We start from the raw sequence: 21,474 nt of genomic DNA on the forward strand, positions 1-21,474 counted from the left end.
GAAAGAGGTCAGTATTTGTGAGGTTTCAAGAAGTTTCCTCTGAAGTCAGCATTCCAATAAAACATGAACTAGATCAACTCAGCACCCATGGAGTTGGCCTGAGGACTTATTTCTGTAGCTCTGAAATCTCAGGGGGCTTTCCTCTCCTGGGCAAGTTCCCACTTTTTCACCATTTATCTTACGAGTTAGTAAAGGTTATCTAAATGTCACCATGTGATTAGAAAGGTAGTCATGAGATTATGCTTGAGCATGATTCCAACCAATGATTTTTTATTTTAAAAGTTTTTTTAAATACTTGTAAGTTTTAAGCTTTAAAAATTAAAAAAATAGATAAATTGAAAGAGTTTTATTATAAGTATGACTTTTAATCCCAGAACTACTTTAAAAGATTAATAATTAAGCTTTTGGGACTGCATCTGGGCTCTCAAAATTCTAAATGCTCTTGTTCTCTAAAAGAATTAGTTTTCTCATTTCTCTAATAAGCAATATTATAAGAGCATCTAAAATCTTGACAGTAAAGATAAAAATAAAATACTTGTAAGTAATAAAGATCATTGGACTATAAATAAAATATTTATTTTTATTTATTAACTAAGTATTAGTTATTAATAAGAGATGGTGGGAGTACAGATGATAATTGTATTACTCCTCTTGTTTTTGGTGGTATGTTGTTAACTTCAAGGGGAAAGGTACATACTCCATCACAAGTTCTTTTGTTACTCCTGAGGCAATGTTGCCTTCAATCAATCTACCCTCACTCACTCAGGCTCTGTGAAGCAAGCAGAGTTCACAATGTAATTTTAAAACATTAGACTTAATCCCTGACCAGTTTGGCTCAGTGGCTAGAGCATCGGCCTGTAGACTGAAGAGTCCCAGGTTTGATTCTGGTCAAGGGCATGTACCTTGGTTGCGGGCACATCCCCAGTAGGGGATGTGCAGAAGGCAGCTGATTGATGTTTCTCTCTCATCGGTGTTTCTCTCTATCCCTCTCCCTTCCTCTCTGTAAAAAATCAATAAAATATATTTTCCAAAAAAAACATTAGACTTAAGTTCCAAATGGAGTTTATCTTTAGGCAGCTTTTCTATCCCCTTGCAGCAAATAATAAAGATTCATTAAGGGAAAGATTGCCATCTTTAAAAATTTATTAGAATCAAGTTTTTAAAACCTCAGTGAACCTCCTTTTGATAATTTTACCAGCCTCCAACTGGTTTTCAATGAAACTGATTAGCATCATCAGAAAGCCAGTGAAGGGAAACATTGGAAGCTGTATTTTCTTTCTTGTGCTTATCTTTAGCCAAGTCTCCCTCTCAATTAGAACCTCAAGGAAGATTCTCTTGCTTCTTCTATCTACCATCTCCTGGTATCTTGATATTAATTATTTTCTTAAATTCCTTGGCATGTAATACAAACTTTACTTATCTCTTGGCCCCAGGAGGAAGTCTTTTTCATAAATAATATATAGCTCTTCGGCCTATTCATTAGAAGCATATTGCCCCTCACAAACCAGCTTCTTGAATATCCCTCAAGTGGATGTGTGTTGCACTGCCCAGATCCACCTTTATGACCAAGACACTCATTCCCATGGTTGCAGGAGTTTTGGCTACTGAGGGCTCACAACTCAATTCTCCCTCAGGGATTGCTCACCGCCAAAGGAAGCTGCCTCATCCAAGGTCCACTCCTCTTCCCCAAGGGGTGCCCATATGCACAAAGTGGCCATGTGCAAGATACAATTGTCCCCTCTTCTCAACTAAAGACAAGTCTGAAAGAACATCCTAGCTCTAAAGCTACCTATGGAATTCACAGAGGCCTTTGTTGTCCCTGCCGCACAGGTCAACTTCTCCTTCTGCCCAGTCCTGCTTCTTTACTATATCCCAAAGGTGTCGATCCCAAAGACACTTCACAGTGAATTTCCTACATGCTAATCTCTGCTTCAGAGTCTGCTTCCTAGGAAGCCTAACCTGTGAGAATTCTTTTGGTCCTATTCAAACCACCACTTTCTGTTATCATTTAATAATCTCAAATTTTGGTGGTGACTTATATAGTCATGGTAGACTAACTTCTGTAATAATTCCAAAATGTTAGTGGTTTAACACAACAAAATGTGCTTCTTACTCATTTTGTGGTGCATTGAAGTTCAATGGAGAGAGGCGCAGTTATTTAGGGATCCAGACTCCATCCAGTTTTTGGCTCAACTCTTTTCTAGGAGTCTTGTCCTGCTGCTGAGAGATAAGGAAAGAAAATAAGAAAATGCATGGAAGGTTTGATGGCTTGAAAGGGTACAGTTAATTCTACTAACATTCCATTGGCCAGAATGCAATCATATGGCCACACTAAGGGAGGCTGATGATACCTAGCAGTCTTTGCCACTCATTTATGGAATACTTGTGATTTTCAAATATTTCCTTTCCATGATAGGTGACATCTTTGTATCACCCTTCAACTTGTAAAGACTGAAAACTCTACCTCTATTAAAGATTTTAAAAAGAGTCATGATCCCACCACTTGAATAAAAGTCAATGTAGTTTTGTGTGTGTTATGTAAGCGCCTGTGAATATCTTCAACAAATAAAAGCTTTTTAAAAAAGAAAATCATAATATCATTATCAGACCTAATAAAATTGATAATTACTTACTATTTCTAATATTCAGTATGTGTACACATTCATCTGGTTGTTCTTCAACAGTCTTTTTCTGAAGGTTTTTAAATTCCTGGACAGTTACTGATAGATATGTCATAGTTGCAGCAACTGGCCATGTCAATGTTCCACCTAAAACGTCTGTGGGATCTATTTACTCCTCTTTGAACTACTCTGATTTTGTCACAGTTATAGCCAGGCCATTTTCAAAACCATAAACTAAACCTTCTTGGATTCTCTGAGGCCAGCTGGTAGTTTGCGCTTTCTTTTCAACAGATAGTCTTCATCCATTTTCTTAATAATCACCCTTTCAACCATGGTACTACCTAGTCCTTCAATTGCAACTCTTACAAATGCCACAAGGCTTGTGGCCACTCCTGCTACAGTCCTTTCAGGACTAATATGATTTACAGGAAACTGCTTCTATACTCTCAGAAAAATAAATCACTTCTCTAAAAAATTCCCCAGTTCGAAAACACGGACATGTGTTTACTCAATCGCTTGTTTCAAATAGCACCTGTGCCTTCAGGTTATAGTTTGGATGCTATATAAAACTGTGGTACATTTACACTATGGGATACTATACAGCAATAAAAAAGAAGGACCTCTTACCCTTTGAAACAGCATGGAGGGACCTGGAGAGTATTGTGCTAAGTGAAATAAGCCAGGCAGAGAAAGAAAAGTATCGCATGATCTCACTCTTATGTGGAATCTAATGAACAAAATAAACTGATGGCCCAGTCCGCATGGCTCAGTGGTTGATCTTCGACCTATGAACCAGGAAGTCACGGTTCGATTCCCGGTCAGGGCTTGATTTCTTTGCACTCTTTAAATAATTTGCAAGCAAATAGATGCTTTATACCTCAGTCACAGAAACGTAAGAGAATGAATTCTACTGGACTGGAAACTCAAAGAGTTCAGATAAAACTCCTAAGATTTTTAAAAACTGAAACATAAAAACTTGGTTTGGTCAAATCCTATTTTGAAAGAGGACCTGAAGTGAGATTTACAGTAATGTCATTTCTGGAATGTGAAATAAGTTATTTTCTCAGTTGTCTTCCCAGTGCCTGTCTGTTTTTTCCACAGAAGTTATTCCTACTTTAGGATAAAGAAAGTGTTCTTTTGACAAGTATGCCTTCATGTTTAAATGTTAAAAGTATGTTTAAATTACAGATGCAACATTAGCCTTTCAACTATTTTTTTTTAGTCTACTTGACTTGATCACTTATATTAGGCTGAGAACTCCAGGTTGTGTGCACTTAACACACATACATATCCAAACACACATACATATCCAGTTTCCCGTTTCATATTTTTAAAAGTGTCTATTTTTTCGTTATTATTACAGAGATATTAACAATGACTAGAGAAAGTAAGGCCCAAAAAGTGTGCTTCCGCCTATCAAGTCCCAACCCTGGAAACAAAAGGCACCGCGTGTTGGTTTTTGCACGGTGGTGTCAACAGTTTCCATGGTCCTGGTCCGCCCGGCCTTCCAGCTGGGGAGTCTTGCCCTCCACGTGCTGATGTGATCAAACTGGTCAAGTGACTCTGAAGAAAAGGCACATACCTCGGTGTCAACCTCAGTGTCTGCCCTGGGTCCTTGAGTCACAGTTATGGCTTTATGGGCCAGGGGCAAACAGTCAGGAACCCTACGGCAGAGGCAGGAGCCCAGCCATGGAGGCATCGCACGTGGAGCAGCAGAGGCTGCGCCACCACGGGGTTTTTTTGCGAGTGTCCAGGAGTATAAAGCCCGGCCAGGAAGAAGCGGGTCCTCCCTCCGACTGAGGGTGGGCGACCCCTCAAAGGTGTTTCTTCCCTTCGTCCATCACTGGGTGGGAAACCTGGCTCAGCTACGGGGCTGGTCGCCTCTAAGAGCCAACAGAGCGACGCGAGGATGAAACTGCGCCCGTGAGGTCAACTGGTCGGCCCCTACGCCCCGACATTCGTATCCCTTAGCCCCTGCTCCACTGGGAGAGCCCTGGAACCACAGGCCCTGACCCACTCCCGCAAGAGCGCCAAGGCCTGGAGGCCGCAGAGCGGGGAAGGCCGCGGCGCGCGGGCTGCCGCCCCTTCCAGACCGCGCGCTAAAATCAAATTCGACGCCGGCTCGTTGGGGGCCGGGCCGCGCGCGCTCCGCTCCCGCCTCCGCCGGCCCAGCCGCAGCCGCCGCCCGCCCGCCAGTCCCGCCGCGGCGCTGGGCGGGGCCGCCCCGAGGCAGCCGGGAAAGGCCCGCCGAGGAGGAAGAGGCGCGGAGGCGCGCTCTGCGCAGGCGCGCGGTGCCCCGCCCCCCCCCCCCCCCCCCCGCGTCGGCTTAAGGCGGGCGGCGCGGGCCCTCCCACTCTAACCCGCGCCTCCCGACGCCCCTGCCCCGGCTTCACCCCGACGTCCCGGCGTGCGCGTCTCCCCGCCGGCCCGCAGGACCGGGGCCTCCGCCTGCCCGCCCGCCCGCCCGCCCGCCCGCCGCTGCGCCTCGCGGCCCCCGCTCGCGTTCACGCTGTCGCCAGGGCCAGCGCGGCCGCGGGCAACCGCTCCCCCTCCCGCACCCACCCCGCCCCCTCCCCGCCTTTTCCGCCCTCCCGTCCCCCTCCCCCGACCCGCGGCCGCTGCTCCAGATGAGGTGATGGCAACGGCCAACTTCGGCAAGATCCAGATCGGCATTTACGTGGAGATCAAGCGGAGCGATGGTGAGCCGCGCCGCCGCCCCGGCCGGCCGGGTCCGGCAGTCGGGTGTGCGGCCGAGGGACGCGGGCGCTGGCCGCCGGCCGCCCCATTGATTGCTCCGCCGGGCTGTGGGGGCGGGAAGGCGGCGGCCGCGGCGCTTTTGTGTGTGGCGTGTGTGCTAGTGAGGTCGGCGCGGGGTGCACCGTCAGTGCCGCCGCAGTGCCGAGGGCTGGGGGCGGGGGGCTGGGCCGGGGAGGCCGGCGCGGAAGGCCCGGGTGTCGCGGGCCGAGTCTTTGGGGGCGCGGTGCCGGGTCCCGAGCCGGGGCCCCTCGCTTCTCCCGCGATCTCCATCCTCCCCGGGGACTCCAGTCCGGGGTGGGGATGGGGCTGCGGTCTCGGTGCGGGATGACCCACCCTCGCGCTTCACCCGGTTCTTCTCATTTTCCGGCCTCGTCTCCGAGGCATGGGGGTTGGGGAGGGCGCGGAGGCGAGTGATCTCAGTATTTAGGGGACCCCGTGGGGCCGGGGCCGAGAGAGGAGGCCAGCCCCGTGGGTTTGAACTGCCGTGTGGTGGTCAGCGCTCCGCGGCGTTCGTTTCCCGAACAGGCCTCCTGTTTCGCTGGTCCCTCCCTTGGAAGAAGGATGCGGAGAGTGCCGTGCTCGGCCATGAATAAGGGTGGGGAGCAGGGGACAGAAGTATTCCATGAGCTTCTCGTGCGAGGACTCCTGACGGGGTGGGGGTCGGGGTGGGAGACTGGGGGTGGGTGCTTTCACCCCTCGGGAGAGGGAACCCGGGGGAAAGTGTAAGGCCGGGTGCAGGTACCTGCCCGGTTAGAGAGAAACCAAGGCCGAGGCGCCTGCATCTTCTGTGGGCTCCTCTTGGGAACAGGTTTTCTGTCACCGGCGCGGGGTGGGGAGTGGGGAGTGAGACGCCGGCCAGGCCTGGGAGTCGCTTCTGTTGCCGAGGAGGGAGCGCGGAGGAAGGATTGGAGGTGTGCGGTGCCCCTGACGCCGTCGGTCTCAGACCCGTACTTTTAATTCGCGGCTTATTTTATTGTTCGCTAGCCCTGTCCGTGGTCATGCTGCTGTCGCATCCCCACCCTCTTGGTTTCTACCAAGTTTGACCAAGTTATGTGAAACTAGATTGATTTTTTTAACCAGGTATTTGTGATGTATTGGAAGACCGATACAGTTAATGATTTTTTTCCCTTGGTCATATTTGAGATAATTTGTATTAACGACTGGGAGCATCATTATCCTGTATGTGAAAAGATCAATTATACCACTTAGAGCTTTAGAAGTTACCAGTGACAGGAGTGAGAAAGCGATGTTTCCTTTAGTTGGGTTGGGGTTTCTTTATATTACTATCTTCACATGACTTTCCTTAAGCGGTGCTGTTACTGTCATTTCTTGGGTGAACGTGGGCTCACTGTATACCAGCGGAAGTAAGAGAAGGAATATTATTTAAAATTTTGGAGTGGCCCTGGCTGGTTTGACTCGGTGGATGAAGCCTTGGCTGCCGACTGAAGGGGCCCAGACTAGATTCCAGTCAGTCAGGGGCACAGGGCCTGGTGGCAGGCTCCATCCCCAGTTGCAGGGGTGCCCAGGCAGCCAGTGATTCTCTCTCATCATTGATGTTTCTCTCTCTCTCCCTCTCCCTTCCTCTCTGAAATCAATAAAAATATATTTAAAATAAAATAAAATTTTGGAGTTAAATAAAATGTGTAAGTTCTTTACATTCTAAGTCTTTCACTATTCAGCGGTTCTCAACCTGTGGGTCGCTGCCCCTTTGGCGGTCGAACGACCCTTTCACAGGGGTCGCCTAAGACCATCCTGCATATCAGATATTTACATGACGATTCATAACAGTAGCAACATTACAGTTATGAAGTAGCAACGAAAATATGGTTGGGGCACAACATGAGGAACTATATTTAAAGGGCCAGAAGGTTGAGAACCACTGTTAGGTGTTTATTTAACATCTATTAGAAAAAAGCAAACAGGATCATGACATTTGGAAGGGGTGTGTGTGTGGGGGGGGGGGGTGGAGAGAGAGATCTGGACTAATGTCTTTTTACTTAAACATATGGAACTTGAAACAATTTTGGTTCCCTTAGGGTCAGCCGTGGGCAAACTATGGGCCGGATCTGTTCCCGTTTGAAATGAATAAAACTATTGAAAAAAAAGACCATACCCTTTTATGTAATGATGTTTACTTTGAATTTATATTAGTTCACACAAACACTCCATCCATGCTTTTGTTCCGGCCCTCTTCTCCAGTTTAAGAACCCATTGTGGCCCTGGAGTCAAAAAGTTTGCCCACCCCTGCCTTAGGGTTCTAGGATAGAGGCTTGTAATACTCTTTCAGCCTTCATCTTCTACCTTCACTGGAAACTCAGGCATGTACGAGCTTTGTGTTTGTACATAAGTGCTTGTAACCTGAAGTCAGATTTCAAAACAGTTTGCCCATGAGAAATAATGGAAGTCATTACAGAGTGTATTATCGTAACCTATAGTCATGTGCATCTTTGTGCACCTCAGATGCATGATGGTATTTGATGGGAGGTAAAAATTAAGTAGAGAACTGGAAGAGAATGATTATTTGCATTGGATGGTAGTGTTTCACAGTGGAAATTGATTTTTGGGCGACTCCCCTTAAGCTTTGCCTTTTTCACTTTAAAGAAACTGTTTTGTTTCCTCTTTTAAATAGCAGATCTGTATTTGGCAAAAACACTAGTGGTTATTGTAACAAAAATAAACTTTGTAGTTGGATGAGCACTATTGCCATTGTGTGATTGCATGAGACAATGGAATCACTAGTGAAGAAGGGCTGCTATTAACTGGTGACTTGATGCTTGCTAATGGTGATCTTTGTCCTTGTTTTAGAGTATGCTTTTCCCATCTGTGATGCTCTTTATTAATAAAACATATTCCAAGGGCAAACAGGTAAACTAAAATGGATTTATTCCTATCTTTCAAGACCTTGCTCAAAACTAATCCCAGTAAGTCTTCACTAGTTACTAAAACCAGATGGCCAGTTAGCCTTTGAATTCCTAAATCATTTTATATCACTCATGAAACAGCATATTTCCTTAAGTATTAATATTTTGGTTTATTTATCTTTTTAAAAAAATATATTTAATTGATTTTTTACAGAGAGGAAGGGAAAGGGATAGAGAGTTAGAAACATCGATGAGAGCGAAGCATCGATCAGCTGCCTCCTGCACACCCCCTACTGGGGATGTGCCCGCAACCAAAGTACATGCCCTTGACCAGAATCGAACCTGGGACCCTTTAGTCCCCAGGCCGACGCTTTATCCAGTGAGCCAAACCAGCCAGGGCTGGTTTATTTATCTTAATATTGTTTCAAACTGCACTAGAGAAGGGATGGAGTGGAGAATGCAATAGAAAGATGGCAGGCTACCCACACTCATTTCAAACAGTGTGTAATAGGATTAAAATACTAATTGATTCTTTTTTTTTTTTAATATATTTTATTGACTTTTTACAGAGAGGAAGGGAGAGAGATAGAGAGCCAGAAACATCGATGAGAGAGAAACATCGATCAGCTGCCTCCTGCACATCTCCTACTGGGGATATGCCCGCAACCCAGGTACATGCCCTTGACCGGAATCGAACCTGGGACCTTTCAGTCCACAGGCCGACGCTCTATCCACTGAGCCAAACCGGTTTCGGCTACTAATTGATTCTTAAATTCCCTGAATTCATTTGTGTATCCCCCATGTGCCTAGCAGAGTTCTTTGCATGTAGTTTTTTAGTAAATCATTCATTATTGGGTTTTTGGTTTTCAAATATTTTTTAAATATATTTTTTTATTGATTTCAGAGTGGAATGCAGAGGGAAAGAAAGAGAAATATCAATGATGAGAGCCACTGATGGGCTGCCTCCTGCGCACCCCATACCTGAGATCGAGCTGGGCATCCAACATTATTTTAAATATATATTTTCTAAATATATTTTATTGATTTTTTACAGAGAGGAAGGGAGAGAGATAGAGAGTCAGAAACATCGATGAGAGAGAAACATCGATCAGCTGCCTCCTGCACATCTCCGACTGGGGATATGCCCGCAACCCAGGTACATGCCCTTGACCGGAATCAAACCTGGGACCTTCCAGTCCACAGGCCGACGCTCTATCCACTGAGCCAAACCGGTTTCGGCCCAACATTATTTTAATTCAGATGAACTCTTACAAGGAAGTGAAATCCTCCACGTATGCTCATCCTGTGTTGCCACCTCCCTGCTCTAGCCCCCCACACCCCATACAGGCCTTTTAGTTCAGAATCCCAAGAGTTGGCTGAAATCTGATAAGGCGAATCTGACTTATGGTATTTTAAGGTTAGATGTGACAGAGGTTAGGCTTGGACTTCTGAGATTGCTCCCAGCTACAGGAGATAACATGGTATGAAATGAGACTGGTTTCTGGAAATGGACACTCATGCATAATTGCTTTTCTTATATATGACTTCCTATTATCTTTATGATTCAATTCCTCTTTAGAATCCAGTGACTAAAACCTAAATTACAATCTTAACTATTGTGTGGCAAGATAGTCTTTATTGGGAAATTTTAAACTGCACTATTAAAACATTTTTTAAATGTTCCACAGTAGCTGTGACTATCCTTTTGGGACTAGAGGAGGGATGAGAAATATTTTGAATTTTTAGAAGCTTTAATTAAGATGGGATTGTTCTTGGGCTCTCTTAGTCACAGTATTAACATATGTGATCTGAAGAGAATAATAGACTATTTCAACCAGAAAGATCCTTGGAGTTAATCTAGTACTTTTATAAATGTGAAAACTCAGTCCCAAGTAACCGTAAGTGACTTTCCAAGATTTATACAGAAACCAGACTATCAAGAATTGCTACAGTAAAGAGAGAATTCTCAGTTATTTGGGAACCACTATATAGCTTTCTACAGCCCAATCAAGATGTAGGAAATTGCTTCTCATTCATGGAAAAGCCACCAGAGAGCAGTTTTATAGAGGCCAATTGGAATAATCTGATAAAAAGTGGTGTGGTATGGTTAGAAGGTCACAAAACCCAAAATTGTGAGAGGAAAATATTCCTCTTTAAACATTCCTTAATTAAACATTGGTGAAAAGAGTGCTTTGATTAAGCACCTGAAATCCACAGGAAATTAAAGATTCCAAAGGACTCATTGAAGATCGTGGCACATAGGACAGGCAATCTTTAGAAAAGATTTTAAATGCCCTATTCTCTACCTACTTTGCCACATTTATTCTTCTGCTAATTCATCTTTACAAATCATTATATGGGCTTTTAGAGAATAGATTTTATGAATTTAGTTAATAAATAAACCATTAAGCAATATAGTTGTTTAGGGACAGTTACGTTATTGATGATGATGGAGTGAGTGGAATGGGGGAATTTGTGGATTAATAATTTCCTTTTACATGATGGATCCATATATGTATTTGTTAGGCCTTCATAGTTTTTCAAACACGTTATCTAATTGTATCCTCATCGAAACAATATGAGATAAGCAGGGTAGGAAGCTAGTAGATTCATCATTATACAAGTTCATCTAAGGTTGAATTATTTGCCAAGATGACTTGATTAATAAAGGGCATAGCCTGGACCAAAGACTAATAAGTACATTCACTTCTAGCTCTCCCTTTAAGTGCAGGCAAATGTTTACTGTTGATGATATGAAGTTATATACTATTGTTTTTATTTGTTTTTTAATCCTCACCTTGAGCATATGTTCTATTGATGAGGGAGAGAAACAGACAGACAGACAGACATCAATGTGAGAGAAACATTGATCAGTTGCCTCTTGTTCACGCCAGGAACTCATAACCTAGGTTTGTGCCCGGACTGGGAACCGAACCCACAACCTTTTAGCTGTACAGAATGACTCTCCAATCAACTGAGACACCTAGTCAGGGCCCTTTGTTTTGTTTTTTTGAGATACAAAAGCTCCCGTAGTAAAAATTTTTTTTCCTACTACCACCAGAGGCTCAGAAAACCTACAGTAGATAACATTGCTTAAAATTTGCCAAATTGGTGAGACAAACTGAATTCTGACTATAAGAATTGAGATTCAGCAAAGTTCTCAGCCTTTAAAGCTCTTTTCAATTATCAGCCATTAGTTGCTTACAGAATTGCCACAGAAAGCTAGGAATCTGTATTCATTACTCAGTCACTTTATTCTCATGACAAAAATTTTGGAACTCTAGTGAAAGGTTGGCTGTGTATCAACTTGTTTTATGTGTCATAATTTTAAAACTGGAAAAAAATAGCAAAGAGCCAGTTAAACCCGTGTCTGTTCAACCAGGGAACAAGGCGTGAGTGTGGAAAATCCAGTATTCTTTGAGAGATCATCTGGACCCATTCTTTCTAGTCACAAGTATATCATTAAAATTACATGAATCTTTTGCAAAGCTTAATTTTTTTATTCAGCTCTCTCTTTGATTTTAACGCTTCTGTCCTATAACCTAAAGTAATCTTTGAAAGTGTTTGTTTTGAGATCATGGTTATGATCTTAATAGATATAATTTTTAAGCCCTGGATAAAACTAATTTTCACTTTTCTGGTCCAGTTGTGGAGCAAGTATAGTTTAGGTTGCCCTTCCATCACATACCAACTCTTTTGATAAAAGTAATACTGATCTTATTATAGTACCTGAGTGAAAATAGACATTAGAATCTCACCATATTAAACATTTAGGTGCTTGATTACACATAGTTCATGCTGTGCCATGTATTTAATATAGAAAGCTATATAAATTCAAGTTCATGGTCATTGGGATTTGTGTAGTGAAAATTTAAAACAAAATGTATCATTTCATTGTTGATTAACCTTAAGTTTTGTTACTATCTCCTGAGAGTAAAATGAGGACAGAAGTGTCCCTTTTAAAAGTCATGCTTTTAAGGCTAATCTTCTCCTGGGGCTTTTTCATTTTTCATACTACTTATTTTTCTCACTACCCTCTGCAATCCAGTTTGCAGTCAAATGGGCATTTACTTGGGGTGTGAGTAAGGGTATTTTGGTGAATAGACCTTAAATGATTGTACCATATTACAAAATTATGGGATCTCATATTTCTGTTTTCTTACTGCACATTTAATTAAATGAAGTTTTATTAACAGCCTATTATATAATCAGGTATTCTGACAGGTGTTGGAGATACAAAAAAAGAATAAGGCACACACAATTTCTGCCCTCAAAAGCAACTGAATAAATGATGGATTCATACTGCCATTCTCTGTGTACATCATTATTACTTTCCTCTTTAGGTTAGGCTCTTTAGTCCTGAAGTTATGACATGTCTTCTGGATAGCAAATATATGCCATACATGCTGTCCCTTTTACCTCCTCTACCCGTGATCAGAACTCATTATTTCTCATGGTGTGCTTTCCAGATGAACCCACATTCAGCCTCAGAATTTTTAACCATTTGTACGCCATAAGTGTCAGTAGACGCAAGCAGCGGACCTTTTTTAATTAAATTCAAAATATCATGGCAGTTAACTGGTTAATATAATTACCGCCAGTCCTGGTAGCCCCTGAATTTGGCCTTATTTGTCATTATTGGTCTATTTTCTATTCTCTAATACCCATTTGAGTTTTAACTTTATAATGTTTAATCTTTGTTTTGATAGCTATGGTAAAGGAAAAGGTTTATTCAGTTCTAAGTTTCTGGCAGACCAGCTACTGGCAGCAGGTTTCTCCCTAGATAATCCTGGGTTAGGGTGCTTGTAAACACAGGGACCAAGGAAAGCAGAGCATGAAAACAGATTCAGCCAGCTGCTGGTGCTTCTGTGTAACTTGGAAACAACCTCCCCACATAGGGTGGCCGAGGGACTAAAAGAATCAGACACCACCCTGGGCTCTCTTTTAGTTACTTTCAAAGACTTTTTCTCAAGGTTTTTATTGATTTTGGCATGAATTTTAACCAGATTTCACCTATATAAAATTTTTTAGAGGAAAGACAGGATGTTGATGGGACATACTTATGGTAAAATTTTCTGTGTCTACATGGGTCAAATAATGACCCTTTTTTTTATTGTAACTTTTGTTTTGTTTTTGTTGATCCTCACCCAAGGATATTTTTTCCATTGCAAGAGAGAGTAAAAGGGGGAGGAGGGAGGGGAGGAGAAGAGAGGAACATCAAGGTGAAAGAGACACATTGATTGGTTGCCTCCTGCACACCTCTGACTGGGAATTGAACCCTCGACCCTTTGATGCACAGGCCAACACTCTAACCACTGAGGCCATACTGGCCAGGGCTGATTATAACTCTTGGCCAGAAGCTGTTTACTCAGCCTCATCCAGATAACTTCCATACTACCACTTGTATCTTCCATACTACCACTTGAATTTTGTTTCTTTCTTAAAAAGTGAATCCAAGTGTTACTCTTAATCCCTGAAGGGCTATAACATTTGTGCCCTGATAAGCCAGTTGCTTTGCTAAATGTATAATATGCAGTATCATGTTTGATTTTCCACACAAGAAAATGAGAAACCTGTAAGATCGATGGTATCATCCCCATTTTACAGAAGAGGAACGTCCTATGCTAGAGTATATAAACTACTATATAGTGTTTAAGTCTTATGAAGGCCCATTTCAGGTATTTAAATTATATGCATTAGTCAAGGCTATGTGGTAAGTGTATTTTAGGGGTGTGGGATATGGATATATTTAGAGAACATATTGAAAATGTGTAGTTGTGGGAGTTCTGTTTCTAGTCTGGATAGGGTTAGTAGGGGCTGCTCATTCAGAATTACCTGTGGGGCTTTGAAAAAAAAAAAAGCAACCGCCTATCTATCACCACCAATACCTGAATTCTTTGCCTAGAGATTGTTTTAATTGGTCTGAAATGGAGCCCAGAGGTCAGTATTTTATTTTAAAACACCTCATATACTAGTGATTCCAGTGTGCATCCACGGTTCTGATCCATTATTTTAGAAAAAGTAGGAACTCCTAACAGTGATATGACAAGACTTCTTGGAGAGTGAAGTTTAAATGGTCGGAGGAAGATGACCAGTAGATTAATTGGGGGGTGAGGGGGTGGGAAGGAGGCATTCCATGCATGTGGCACGTGTTGGGAGGTCCCTGAGCTGGAAATGGGGGGCTTGTCAAGTAAAGGGCATTTAAAATAGGCAGACAGGAGGTGATAGATGAGGAAAATAAGGAAGGAGGGATAATCTAGGGCACCTTATTAAAGACTTGGAAACAAAGGTAAGGTGTAAGGCATCTTGGAATTAATTTCTAGGACACTTGGAAACTGCTGTAGCACTTAATCTCCTAAAAGCAGTAATAGGAGTTAGCTAGTGCTTAGAGATAGATTAGAGGGAGAGTAGTACTGAAAATGAGAGCTAGCAAGGGTAAGATTGCATCAGTCTAGAAGAGTGAGCAACATTTAAGGAACTAGTGAGATACAGAACACTGCTAACAGAATTGATGCTATATGGTGATATATCACTTATGCTGAATAAAGGATATATGTGTTGAAAGGAATGGATTTAACATTTGGAGAGTCTGAGTGTAGGTTATAAAGTCTCTTCAGTTCTGTTTAATCAAGCTAATCCTATTCATAGAGGGCTGTAGATCCTGTGTACAATGTAATATCAAAGAGCATCCAACTCAGGTTGCATATAGTTTTTGCCACTAAAATCTTAAAAGTAATGAGTTTAAGGTATGAGTCACTACCAGTAAATGTTTACATGTAGATTTGGAATTTACTTAAACTGGAGCTACCTGCTTTGTCTGCTTAAGAAGACGCAGTTATAGTGTATTAGCCAAGATTCTCTCCGAAGTCTTGGAAAGGAGTGGAAAGGAAAAACAGAGTACTTAAAGGATCTGGCTTCAGCTCTTTAAGGGATGGCATGTTTTGATTCTTGAAATGCAGTTGTTCTCATTTAACTTTCCTTTGCTCTTATTTTTGGCCTGTTTTTTTTTTCTGCCCTGGCTTTTGTCTTCCATTTTCATCCTCAAGATTCTGAACGTCATTTCAGTGTTTAGAATCTTTTAAGTGATATTTGCATTTTAGGATTTCAGAAGGGGTGAGGGATAGTAGACAGAGCACAGTGGATTTTTAGGTTGGTGAAATTATTCTGTATGATGCTGTAATGGTTGGATACATGTTATACATGTATCCCAAACTTTAGGTTGTTCTAAGTCAGAGCTACACTTGAAATAATGGACCAATTAATAACAAGAATTTGTAATACTTTAAGAATGAGAATCAACCATGAAGAGTTTCAGTTAAGGTAAATTTCTTCACTTTTGTTATGTTTATTCTACTAGTTAATAAGAGAAATTTAGGATTTGCTGACAAAATTATATTAAATGAGCTGTATTGCAGTGAGAGGATTCATTCTATTTCTTTACTTTGGTCCGTGGACATTTGAGTTTATAGTTCAGTTACCAAGACAAATGTCCAAGCAGTTTGTTTAGAAGCTTCATCCTTGAGATCATCCAGGGTTGAATTTATCTGAACAAGAGTTTATCTTGTTTTAGTTAAACTATTCCTGCTGGAAGATAGGCATATGAAGTCTAATTATGTTGGGAGTGCAAACAGCATTCCAATTTTTTTTTAAGTTTAAATTTAAACCTATAGTTTACTATGGACTACTGCAGAAAAATGTATATAGTGATTTACCTATATGATTTTTAGGAAATGAGAACAAATTAGAGGCCCTAATTTGAAAGTCTTAGACTTTAACTACAGACAGCTCACTGATTAAATACTGCTATTGGAGAAACCTTGCTTATATTTTTACAATGAGAAAATTGACTTGTCCAAGGTCACCCATAAAGTAGAAAATACATTATAGCATAGATTGTCTGCCTCTAAACTCAATTTTCTTTAGGATTCTTTGTGTACTGTGGATGTTCCAGACATTGGAAGTCAGTACATTACTTAAATAATGCTTTCATCTTTCTTCTGTGGTATAGATTGCTTTCGGGCATTTGCTGCATGACCATTGTGTGTCCCTTTATCCCATGCCTTTATAGGAATAAATGTAGGAATTTTTTGTAGAAAAGGCTACTATATCAGTTGCAACAGAATATCAAAAATCTGTTTCACTCGATGCAAGTGCTCTGTGGCTCTATAATTTATTTTGAAAAGAAATTCTGGTTTTTTCCAGTCTCTCTGCCATTGCCTAAGTTTAGCCCCTCTTGGCTTACAAGCCTTTTAAAATTTAGACAAGTACTTATGCTCTCAAGTGAAAGAATGTTTATTAGATGAGCAGCTATATTGTCAGGAAAATATAACAGATTATAGCAACTTGCTAGGAGGTCCTCTGGTTTAATTGATCAATTTGGGCCTCTCTAGACTGAGTGATCTTTATTTTTGCAAAAACTCTTGTATGAAATTGTTCTTGGGATAATATATGGGTTGCATTTTTACTCCCCACACCCATTATAGCTGATATTAAGAGTTGACCCGCCCTGACCGGTTTGGTTCAGTGGATAGAGCATCAGCCTGCAGACTGTAGGGTCCCGGGTTCTGTTCCGGCCAAGGGCATGTGCCTTGGTTGCGGGCACATCCCCAGTGGGGAGTGTGCAGGAGGCAGCTGATCGATGTTTCTCTCTTATCGATGTTTCTGACTCTCTATCCCTCTCCCTTCCTCTCTGTAAAAAATCAATAAAATATATATATTTTTTAAAAAGAGTTGACTGCAAACAATATGGCCCTAAGTATGTGTATGTGTATATGTGTTCTTTGTATGGTGTTTGGGTGTGGTTGTGTTTGTTTGTTTTTCCATTTTGTTTCTATTCACCCGAGGATATTTTTTCCATTGATTTTTAGATAGAGTGAAAGGGAGAGGGAGAGACAGAAAGAAACATTGATGTGAGAGGCACACATGGATTGGTTGCCTACCACATGCCCCATCCATGGCCCGAGCCTGCAACCAAGGTACATGCCCTTGACTGGAATCGAACCTGGAACCCTTCGGTCCTCAGGCTGACGCTCTATCCACTGAGCCAAACCAGTGAGGGTTGGGTGTAGTTTTATTAAGAGTCATATGATACCTTTAACCTTACATGCTCTTTTGGGTTTCATGAAGAGCCATTTCTTAACTAAAAGTAAGTAAAAAGTAGGTGCTTCTTTCTCCATTCTCTAAATGTTGGTGTTCTTCAGGGCCTGTCTTAACTTCTCACACAGTATTCTCTCTCTAAATGCTTCTCTTCGGCCCAGTCTGGCTGCATACATGTACTGTGTGTAATCCCTTGGATGTCACATACCTCAAATTTAGCATGTCCAATATTGAACTCATTACTCACTCCCCCGAATCTACTTCATTATCTCTCATCACTTTTACCCTATTGCCCAAATTAACCTAGATGCTTCGTTGACTCCTTGTCCTCTCTTAGTCTCGTATCCTATAATGAGGTACTCTAAATTCAACTGCTCAAGTACTTCAGTCCATACACTTTTTCCATCCCTCTTCTATAGCTTTGGTCAGACTAGCATTATATCTTGCCTATACTGTTGCAACAAATTCTTAATCGGTCTCTCCACCTTTGGTAGATTGCCTTTTCAGAATAACTTTTCAGACATATAAATCTGACCTCCTGAACGCCTGCTTAAATAAACATTTTGATTATTTCCTCTACCTCTATTGCTTTTTGGATAAAGCCCAACGCTAATATAGCTTACTTTAGACCCTAAACAAGCTGACCCCCCTCTCCAGTCTCATTTCTTGCCAATTATTTGAGGCACTCCAGACAGACACACTGAAGTCTTCTTAGAACACTCCACTTCTACCTAACCTAACTAACTGCTGTTGCTCCCTTTTGCCTCTGTTAAACCTTCCATCCTTCTTTGATTCCTAGACCAGGATGGTTCCCCTACTCTGTGTTCTCTGAACCTCCTCTGTTTACTCTGTCAGAACACTTATAGGATTGTATTATCGGTTTAATTGTCTCTGTTTAGACTCAAGTTCCATTGTATTCCCAGCGCCTAGCACAGGAGCTCTACATGCTTAATAATCTATGTGCTTAAATGAACTTCTAGCTGATTGATTGAACTTCTTATAAAGTTGCAAAAGGGTATATATTAGAAAGTCTCTATCCTACCCCTGTCCTCCAGCCACCTGGTTCTTCTCCTAACAGATATCATTATTACCAGGTTCTTGCATATTTGTGCAGAGATGTTTGTTTTGCATTTTTAAGCAAATGTGTATTTGTGTATATGTATCTATGTAATAGAGATTATGTGTAAACATATAACTTTCCCTACAGATGGTGTATTGCACACAGGTGCTCTTTAATTTTTATTTCGTTTAATAACTATCTTAGAGAACCTTTGAGTACATAAGTAATAGCCTCATTGTTTTTCATAACTGCATTTTATTAGTGATTAAATATATAATTTAGATTGTACTCAATCTATAGCTACTATAAGTCAATACTGTATTGAATAATCTTGAACTTTTGTCATTTCTTATGTATATGACTATATATGTAGGATAAAGTCCTAGAAATGAATTGCTGGGTCAGGGAATTGTATATTTTTAATTTTTATAGATCTTGCCAGTTTGCTTCCATAAAGAGTGTGTTACCTTCCTATCTGCAAAAGTGTCTGTTTCCTCATATCCTGGTCCACACAGTATGCAACATACATTTTTGAGATTTGCTAGCTTGGATTATGGAGTTCATACTGTGCCTGTAGAATGTTGTTGTTTTTTTCTGAAGTTAAATAGCCTGTAAAAGATAACATGTTTAACTTATAAAATGATTATGAGGTCCAGACATATAATTAAAACTTTTTAAAATATGTTTTTATTTATTTCAGAGAGGAAGGGAGAGGGGGAGAGAGAAAAAAACATTAATGATGAGAGAGAATCATTGATTGGCTATCTTCTGCACAGCCCTGACTGGGGATCCAGCCTGCATCCGGGGCATGTGCCCTGACCAGGAATTGAACTGTGACCTCCTGGTTCGTAGGTCGACACTCAACCACACTGAGCCACACTACACTGGTTGGGCTAATGAAAACCTTTTAAGTTCTGATTTTGATAACCAGTATAGAAAAACAAGATGGCTTGTGTTATGTCTGGTTGAGAAGAGAAAGATTTCTTTTAATTTTAAAATTTTTGAAAAATAAACAGAGGTTTTAACTTAATAAATTTGAACAAACTACTAACGGATTGGGATTTCTTAAACTCTGAACACAGTTAAATTATGCTAATGATTATTTCCCTATATTTCTATCATTTTGTAGTTGGTTAACTCACTTAAGAAGATTCCTTTGTTATTGAGGCCAGAATTGATTAACTTAATCTCTTAAAGCCAGTTACTTCTCTGTTCTTTAACTGTTCTATATTTCCTTAATTTCTAGGAAATTATTTAAAATACTGGCCTTTTATTGGAAGGGTGATTGGATAAGAGTACTATATGTGTATTGTTTTTGTGTTCATTCAACCAATATGTTTTGAGTACTTTAGTTTGAGTACTTTAGGCAATGCACTAGGTATTGAGGATACAGCAGTGGGGGGAAAAAAAACAACACGGAAAAACAGACCAAAAATTTGTGTCTGTATGGAGTTTTCATTTTTATAGACGAAGCGGAAGGTACACACTATGCCACCCAATAATTTGTTCTTTGATTAATGGAAATAAATCAAATCAGCATATTTGTAGTTGAAGAGAGAAAGCCAGAGGAATGAGAAGAGACTTAAAATAAAGAACAAGGGGAGGTTATCAGTGTATCAAGATTTTGGAGGACATAGAACAGATAATTTTTTTAAATTGATTTTTAGAGAGAGGGAGGGAGGGAGAAAAACATCGATTGGTTGCCTCCTGCTTGGGATCGAGCCTGCAACCCGAGATATGCCCTGACCTTGTACCCTTACCAAGGATTTAACCGGCAACCTTTTTGTGGGCAGGACAATGCCCAACCAACCAAGCCACACCAGCCAGAGTAGAACAGATAATTCCTAACATGACCTTTCAATGCTTTATATGAACAGGTTCTTGCCTTTACTGTCTCATCTTACACACTTACCCCCTTGCTCCCAGGCCTTGCTGACCTTTTGTTTTTGTTTTAGTTTTATCCCAAGTGTATGTTTGTTAATTTTTAGAGCAAGAGAGAGGAGGAGGGGAGAGACTCCCATATACAAGGAACAGAACTTGCAGCCTTTTGGTGCACGGGTTGGTGCTTCAACCGAGCCACTCAACTAGGGCTCACTGCCTGCCACCCCCCCCCTTTTGTTTTTTTAGTGACTTTCCCACTTAAGAGCTTTCACACAAATTGTGCCCTTCACCTAAAACTTTCTTTTTGCCCACTCTCCCTGACTACATTTTTGCACTTAGTTCTCAGCTTCAGTATTATTTCTGCTCTTGTTCAGAGGAGTCTTTCCTGGCTCTCATATCAAAATTTGATCTCTCGTCTTACTCTCTTTTAGTACACTACATTTCCTTAATAAATGTTGTCACACTTTGTAAGTACAGATGCTCCTCAATTTAGGATGATGTTATAGCCCAGTAAACCTATTGTAAGTTGAAAATATTGTAAGTCTAAAATGCATTTAGACTTAAAATACACTAGAGGCCCACCGCACGAAATCGCGCGAGACCCAGACCCGGCGCACCTCACTGCACACGCAGCCCCTCCCACCTTGAAGACAGTTGTGGACAGAGATAAGAATAGTTTCCTGCCCTAACCTTTCCTTCTCGGGAGCACTTAAATTGACCTTCATTGGAAGAGGAGAATTGAACAGAGCAACACTTGTTCCCATGAAGAAATCATATGCAACACTTGTTCCCATGAAGAAATCATATGACGTTCAGCAGGTGCCTATAGAAACCCGACCACAGGGTTTTTATAATAGAGATAACCTACCGAACATCATAGCTTAACCTAGTTTACCTTAAATGTGCTCAGAACACTTATTGGGATGCAACCCCATCAAAAGTCAAGAGGCATCTGTAATTGCCTTTCTCTACTCAGCAGAAGCAGAAGACACAGACAGTGTGTTATATACATGATGACATGCAAAAGCACAAAACACAATATTCAGAAAACACTGGCCATATGACTGACAGCTGTGGTCACTGCCATTGCCCAGCCTCATGAGAGAATATCATACTGCACATTGCTAGACCAGAAAAAGATCAAAATTCAAAGTACATTTATACTTAATGTAAATCGCTTTCACACCATCATAAAGTT

At 41.3% G+C, this 21,474-nt stretch overlaps 1 protein-coding gene across 4 annotated transcripts in view; it reads left to right on the top strand.

The window, feature by feature from the left end:
* The first annotated feature begins 4,899 nt into the window (after positions 1-4,899).
* The window catches only part of KIF2A (kinesin family member 2A), a 70,613-nt gene continuing 54,038 nt past the window's right edge, over positions 4,900-21,474 (top strand). For 2 of the 4 annotated variants that reach the window (XM_081089715.1, XM_081089717.1), the window contains exon 1: positions 4,900-5,320. In XM_081089715.1, coding sequence (XP_080945841.1) covers positions 5,257-5,320 — 64 coding nt within the window. In that variant the 5' untranslated portion in view covers positions 4,900-5,256. The remainder of the gene's footprint in view (positions 5,321-21,474) is intronic. The other 2 variants (XM_081089716.1, XM_081089718.1) reach the window with 1 other exon arrangement.

The sequence above is a fragment of the Myotis nattereri genome (assembly GCF_964212035.1).
Source record: "Myotis nattereri genome assembly, chromosome: 4".
Taxonomy (NCBI): domain Eukaryota; kingdom Metazoa; phylum Chordata; class Mammalia; order Chiroptera; family Vespertilionidae; genus Myotis; species Myotis nattereri.